The sequence below is a fragment of the Macaca thibetana genome, chromosome 2, assembly GCF_024542745.1.
Source record: "Macaca thibetana thibetana isolate TM-01 chromosome 2, ASM2454274v1, whole genome shotgun sequence".
NCBI classification, from domain to species: domain Eukaryota; kingdom Metazoa; phylum Chordata; class Mammalia; order Primates; family Cercopithecidae; genus Macaca; species Macaca thibetana.
In genome coordinates, this window is record NC_065579.1 from 17,568,782 (window position 1) to 17,576,572 (window position 7,791).

Sequence of the window (7,791 nt, forward strand, 5' to 3'; positions counted from 1 at the left end):
AGCACTTTGGGAGGCCAAGGCAGGTGGATCACGACGTCAGGAGATTGAGACCATTCTGGCCAACACGGTGAAACCCAGTCTCTACAAAAAATACAAAAAATTAGCCAGGCGAGGTGGCGGGCGCCTGCAGTGCCAGCTACTCGGGAGGCTGAGGCAGGAGAATGGCATGAACCCGGGAGGTGGAGCTTGCAGTGAGTGGAGATTGCACCACTGCACTCCAGCCTGGGCGACAGAGCGAGACTCTGTCTCGGGGAAAAAAAAAAAAAAAAAAAAGTCAAACTGTCCCCTTCTTTGTTATGTTGAATAAAGTCGGCTCTTCTTGCCCTCATCAGCAGTTGTACACAATTGACTGTACACAAATGATTGTCCTACACGCTTGGAATTTGGGGTTTACAATACACATCCTTGCAAACTGCTATAAGTGGCCAAACCACAGGTCACCCACCATGAGTCCTACCACTAAGGCACCATTGTCAAACTGCGGGTTGTAGAGTTTCCTTATGCAAAGAAACTCTGCCTTATCTTGATTTTCTGTGGTACAAATGTAGTCAGGAAGGAGGCAGATCATGCAAGCAAAGCAAATCAATTAAATCAGGAGGACTGAACTGATGACATTAGATGGTAAGCTTCCCCTCTCTCAAATCCGATATCCATTCACCCCTCTTCAGCCTCCCTCCCAACACACACATACACACATAGAGACCACAAAAAAAGAGCCTAGCAGCACGCAAGCATGAGAAACTTGGGCCACACACACATACATGTACCCAGGCAAACCTCCAGAGAGACCCTGGAGAGAGAGACCCTCCAGAGAGAGCAGGATCCATCTTTCCATCTATAAAATAAAGATAATAAAACTTATCTTGGAGATTTCTTCCTAGGATTAAATTAGATACGTAACGTCATGTGGCTGGCTCAGGGTAGGTTCTCAAATGTTAATTCTCTTTCTCTTCCTTCTCCCTGACTTCTCCCTGAGATGAGCCAATTTGCCCGTGCAGCATTCCAAACCCTTTTGGCATGCCAAACAAAGAAGAACGAGTCATTATCTTGCCTCAGTCACAAGCAACAGGTACCTGTGGAGCAAAATATTATCAGGAAAGTAGAGAGTGCAAAATAAGCGGTGAGCATTCTTGCTGCAAATGCCTATCTGTTCTACTGAAAATCATAACTTAAATCTGCGGAAGCTGTACATAAGGACCTGGAGGGTAGAAGCCAACAAGGTAACAGAGTTATGCTTTTATGTGGAACTTGGCCAAATAATGCCATGCTGTAGCCAGGAAGCATGTTTCCCCTGAACCCTATTTAAAACTGCTTTGGTAGTCTGCATCAGACCTAAATAATATCCACGCTGCTCTGGGGTAGGCAGTGGTGGCTATAGGACCACACTTCCCTTCAACCAACGCCGCTTTACCCTTACAAACCAAAACATAAAACCCGATGAAAAAAGAAACTTAAAAACTAAATTTAGATTTTAGCACTTCATTCCTAATAAAATTCTCTTTCCAACACCCTTCTAGAAAAAAAAAAACAAAAAAAAAGAGGTATCAGTACCTACTGGATAATTTCTCTGGTGACTTTATTTAAAGTTTTGCAGTGGCTTTCAAGGCCCTACACTAGTTCAAAATTTATGGCTAGAAGAATTGCATGAAAACTTCTAGCAGCTTTCCATCATGTTTGTCAGAAGTTGAAACATCTTTTTCCATATTTCATGAGAATACAAGAAGCAATTCCATACTTCAAAAAGAGTCAAATTGCTTATTGTGATCAGAACTAAAACTATTTGAACTGAAAGTAAAGATTTTACTATTCGGACCAAACACCTAACAAACAAGTCACTGCTTAGTTAAATGCTCGACCTCAGTTGCACTAGATGCAGTAGGATGAAGTGGAGGCTCAGCTCAGCATTTCCTGGGTGCTAAATGATGTGTCAGGCACTGCTAGAGACCCCGGAGACAGAGAACTGAATAAGATTGAGAGGATTAAAGGTCTAATGGGGCAAGAGAGTTACGAAAAGATATGACTTCGGCTTGGTATCGTTACCATCTAAGTGAGAGGTCCGTATCTCATAGGAGATATTTACCTCAAACTGGGGCATTCAATGCAGGTTTTCCTCAAGAAGATGACACTTGAACTACGTCTTAAAAGATGAGTGAAAATTAGCCGGGTAGCAGCAGTTCCAGACATCCTGAACAAAGGCACAGCTGCCTAAATTGCTCACATCATGTGTATGTGTAGTGACACCAACAGACTGGGAAAGTTTGGGCTGTGGTGGGATGTGAAGCAGCAGAGTCAAATGGGAACCACGTCGGAGGCCCTTTGTAAGACCAATTAAGGAGTTAACAGTAATAACAGAAGCTGATATTTATTGAGCATTTACTGTGTTGCAGGCACCATGTTAAATACTTTAAAACAATATTTTATTTAATCCTCACCATAACTCCATAATCCTCATTTTACAAATGAGACCAGGGATGACCAGTAGGTAAAGTAACTACAACAGGCTACACAGCCAGTAAACGGGAAGTGGGTTTGGAACCCAGGACGGCCTGATTCCAAAGCTTATACCCTACACTCTTCTACCACCAGCCTATCCTCAAAGAGAACACTAAATGAATGCACTGGGTCCATCATGCTGCCTATGGAATGGAGAAGGCAATTAAAGGCTGCCCAACGGGGGCTCTGTGATAAGGCAGGGATAGGAAAGTGAGATTCAAAATACATTCAATGGGACCTAGAAGGAAACATTCAACATGCACATCCTCCTAGTGCATACAACAACAAAAAATGAGGCTTTTGAAAATGAGGTATAGAAAATAAAACACCAGTATTCCATAATGCTTTCAAATATAAAGAGTTAAAACATGTATCCTTTTCTTTACATATAACATGCTCCTAGCTGTTAAATTCAATGAAGGCAAAGACCAGGTCTGTCTTATGGATGGTGTCCCAGGTCGGAGCGTCCTGCCTGGCAAGAGATACTCAATAAATATGGTTGAAAAGGTAGAAGAAAAAAATGCCCACTTTTTGCAATGATATCAATGAGATCCAGAATTAAAAACTAACCTTACTGAAAAAATTAAAAAGTCATGTTCATAACTGAGTAGAAAACATGTAGTAGTTACATTGACTACACAGACGAGAGTCATCATTAGGGATTGCTACATTGCAAAGAAGGCATGAGTTCAAAATGTGATTAGTATTTTGTATAAAACATAACTCATTAAAAATAAGATGTTGTTAAAGGGAGTGGCCTAAAGGTAAAAACGTATTTTTATGAGGGCGAAAAAAAAGCACAAGTAGACCAAAGATAAGATTTGGGGCCTAATGATGTCTAGTCTCTTACCCTGACAAAATAAGCAGGTTATTAAAGAGATCTGAAGAACCTGTATCCCTATGACACTTTTACAAATTCTTTGTCCTCAATAAGAATCTACTTTTAGGAATCTGAAAAGTCATATTTTTCAGACCTGAAGAGCTATTGTACACTTTACAGTTTTCCCCCAAAGAGTCATTTCTTAATTTTGATCATTTAGGAAGAGTGAATGTACTAAGTCAAAAACAAGGGAAAAAAAACTTTCTATTTCTTAGTGAAATTTGTTCTTATATTTAAATCCTTTACATACTACTAAACAGAAGTACAGAAGCTACTAAACAGAAGACAGATTTTGGGGCTTTTCTATGTGACGTAAAAGGACCTTGTTGTTTATTAAACAATCTCATTCCCTCATATATTATCTTGCATCAAGATATTTTGAAAAAATGTTTTCAGTTTACCAGTTATGTTAGAAAAATTCTGAAACCATTTACTTACATGAAAAATTAAAATGTAAGTAGAATTAGGTTTCTCATCTTCAATATATCTATCTTCAACCTTTGGCCAACTTTGAAAATTTAATTTGAATCAAATGAATACAAATTCAAAATATTCATTAATTCAACCATTTTGAAACTTCAATTCTATAAAAATAGGAAATCTGTGGGCCTTGTTAAACTGTCTAAATACTCAAAAAGCCACCACGCTTTTATGCTAATTGTTTAAAAGTGTGTATATTGATGAAATGAAAGTGACTCATGAACTATTGGGTCTGGAATTTGCAAATCATAAATCTTATCCTTGTAAACAGAACCTAACAACATCAGGGCCTGCTAATTTCCTTCTTCTATAATCTGGAACAAAAGTTTTAATGATTTTTAACATCCACAGAAAATTAAGGGTGCCATTTTAAATATTTATTAGCAAAATACAACTTAGGTTTAAGAGTCTGGAGGAAAATGAGAGACAACTGAACATTCTGGTACTGCAATGCAGGAAAAACGCCAAGAACGAAACACTAAGATTTTATTAAAACCATAGGACTCAAAAGTGTGTTAAGACTTTTTGCTTGCAATAGTGCATCTTCCTAATTAGATTAAAAGCTTCCATCTCCATGCCACCTTCAATGTATGCCATAATTTTTAAAAAGTTCCCAATCCACTTCAAATACTCTGAAATTTACAACTGACCATGATGCGCGTTTTTTCTAGACAAACCAAAAGGTAAATCTGCCCATGTCCCTGGATAAATAAAAAGAGTGCGTCAGGGTGATGTGGACTGCCAACTCCTCTACATTTCATCCAGAGCCTACATGGGTCATCTCCAAGTTACCAGAAGAGCTAGGGGAAAGGAGGGGAGGGCCACGGCACGTAAGATGTTAAACACGAAGATGATGTAAAATTACCCAGATTCAACCTTGCCATTTTACAGATGAGGAAACTAAGGCCCAGAAAAAGCTCTGTGACTTGCCCAAATACTCGGTTACCCAGACCACAGCTGCAGATACTGTTATTTGGATCACAGCTGCAAAAAGTCTAACTTTTGGCCGGGCGCGGTGGCTCATGCCTATAATCCCAGCACTTTGGGAGGCCAAGGTGGGCGGATTACGAGGTCAAGAGATCGAGACCATCCTGACCAATATGGTGAAACCCTGTATCTACTAAAAACACAAAAATTAACTGGGCGTGGTGGCGGGTGCTTGTAATCCCAACTGCTCGGGAGGCTGAGGCAGGAGAATCGCTTGAACCCATGAGGCAAAGGTTGCAGTGAGCCGAGATTGCGCCACTGCACTCCAGCCTGGTGACAGAATGAGACTCCGTCTCAAAAAAAAAAAAAAAAAAAAAAAAAAATCTAACTTTTGAAGTCTCAGGTGTTTACACTTTCCATAACAAATCATTAAGAACCCCCATTCCTGCATGCATATATATATATATATACACACACACACACAGACACACACATACATATAAACATATATTTTTTTTTTCCTTAAAAATCTTCAGACACAGCGATCAGGTGGGTAGCCTAGGTAGGATTTTAACCCTTCGGTTTCCAACAAACGATAATTGCATAGAACTATCAATTCCCTGAAGACAGGACTGTCTTGTTCCAGGCAAAATCTACAGCCCCTAGCACCCAGTGGGCATTCAGTGAGGAATTCTCGGTTTCACCTGAGCATCTCCACTCCCTTCCCATCCATGCCAAGGCGTCAGTGGAGCCAGCTAACTATCTTTTGGAAATCGCTTATTTTCTTGAAACTTGTATCCAAAACCTCCGGGCCAAGAAGCCGGCCTGAGGGAAAGCGTGGCCGTGTCCAGGAGCTAAGGACTGAGGAGCTGGCCTTTTGAACGGGTGGCTCAGAAAGAGCTGGGTGGGCACGCGGCACTGCCACGGGCTGAGTGGCCCAGGTGTGCTGGCTGCTTTGGCAGCTCAGGCTGCCGCCCCGGGCCGCTGCTCCCCGGCCGCCTTCAGATAACCAACTTCTCAAACTTCCCTTTCCGGGGGTGGGGGCTCGCCTCGAACGCGGCCAACACAACGCCTTTCCTGCTCGCACAAAGGGGACCAAACGTGCCCCGCGCCCCTTGCAAGTGAACTTTCCATCTTTTTTTCAAGAAAAACTCACACATCCCTGCAGCTACGGGAGTCGGGCTGCTAGAGTGCCGCGGAGGAAACTTTCCTCGTTTCCGCCCGGGCGCCGGGTTGCCGGGCCCGACTGTCAAGCGCAGCGGAGAGGCGGGGACCCCAGGAAGACCCCCGGCGCCCCGCCGAGCCCAGGCTGGCGACCACTCACCCGACTTCTGAACGTGCGGTGGGATCGTGCTGGCGATACGCGTCCACAGGACGATGTGCAGCGGCCACAGGCCCCTGAGCAGCCCCCGACCCATGGCAGACCCCGCTGCTCGTCATAGACCGAGCCCCGAGCGCAGCGGACGGCGCCTTCCCGGACCCCTGGCTGCGCCTCCGCGCCGCGCCCTCTCCGGACCCCGCGCCGGGCCGGTCGCGCAGATGTGCGGGCCAGATGTGGCGCCCGCTCGCCAGCCAGGAGGGGGCCTGGAGGCCGGCGAGGCGCGGGGAGGCCCCCGGCGGCCGAGGGAAGCTGCACAGGAGGCCGGCTCCTGTCCCGAGCGGGTGCACGCGCGGGGGTGTCGTCGCTCCGTGCGCGCGAGTGACTCACTCAACTTCAACTCAGCGCTGCGGGGGAAACAGGAAACTCCTCGCCAACAGCTGGGCAGGACCTCTCTCCGCCCGAGAGCCTTCTCCCTCTCCTCGACGTCCAGCCCCTAGCTCTCTCGTAGCTGCCAATCATGTTTCCTAGACCAGCCCCTCCGAGCGCTTTGGCCGACTTTCAGCTGCCCCTCACCGCCCTCCCACACCACTCAGGAGTTCCTCGCTTCACGTATTTACTCAAGAGTGACTAAGTGCACGCAGTTCACAAAGTAACAACAGAAAACGTCCACGTTTTCTCTGGTAGATCAGAACATCTGCCGCCTCCCCTCAGCTTTCTTCAGATTATTCCTAGGTGCTTTAGAGATGCGTTTTCAAATTACACGTTGAGATCCAGGAGTGAATACTCAAATCTATTGAGTCGTGAGCACATTTCTGTCCCAAATAAAATAGTAACGGTAAATTTTACTTCATTAAACTTGTGCTTCGGTTGTGTCTTTATGCATGTATGTGTGTGCATACACTGTCAAGTGGTAAAATGCTTTTTCTTTAGGTCGAAGTCTAGAAGTTTTTCTCAAGTTTTAATGTACTTATTGATCACCTGGGAATCTTGTTAAAAAATGCAGATTCTAATTCAGTAGGTCTAGGAGGCAGGCGGAGATTCTGCATTTTTATGAGCACCTGGATAGAGCCTCCCATTTCGCACCGCCTCTTCCGGGGACTGAGTCAGTGAGTAATTGTAAATGATCACCTATCACGAAGTGATAATGGTGGAAAATGTAATTTTCAGAATGTATAGAGTATAGCAGAAACTGTAAAATTAAAAGTGGCTTGGGAGTCACCTGAATGCTTGTGCTTTTATTCCCTTAATGCAGGTGAAGAGAATGCTTAGCCTTTCATGTGAAAAAGGGGTAACATGGGAGCAGAACAGTATAAACTTTCAAATTTCCTTTCTTGCTAGGGCAACCAGATTTGCCCAAGACACTCCTGGTGTACATGTTTTGTAGTTTAAATATTAATAGAACCCCTTTTCTCTTTCAGATATGTCCTGATTGGATAATAAACTATGTGATCAACCTACTTCTCTCTCTCAAAGATAGGATTCTGTACAGCCCTCTGGTCAGTAGATCTTCCAGCAATTCGTTTAATGAATTCCTTTACCTGAGAGAAAGATTGCAGAGGCAAGGGTTTGGGCCAGGGCCTCCAGGGAACAAAGGTAAATAGCACTCCCCCAAACCCAGCTCCCAAAATCTCTCCTGCCATTCTAAGAGTTCATTTGCTTCATCCTGGAATTTTACCTCTTGCTCCACCTA

The 7,791-nt window shown here is 44.1% G+C and overlaps 1 protein-coding gene across 6 annotated transcripts in view; it reads right to left on the reverse strand.

Annotated features, from left to right (window-relative positions):
• Positions 1-6,569, reverse strand: part of TGFBR2 (transforming growth factor beta receptor 2) — an 87,113-nt gene extending 80,544 nt beyond the window's left edge. For 4 of the 6 annotated variants that reach the window (XM_050777230.1, XM_050777263.1, XM_050777219.1 and 1 more), the window contains exon 1: positions 6,105-6,215. In XM_050777230.1, the coding sequence (XP_050633187.1) occupies positions 6,105-6,198 (94 nt within the window). In that variant the 5' untranslated portion in view covers positions 6,199-6,215. Of the gene's footprint in view, positions 1-5,484; positions 5,731-6,104; positions 6,216-6,488 lie in introns of those variants that run through there. The other 2 variants (XM_050777247.1, XM_050777239.1) reach the window with 2 other exon arrangements.
• Between the last annotated feature and the right edge of the window lie 1,222 nt (positions 6,570-7,791).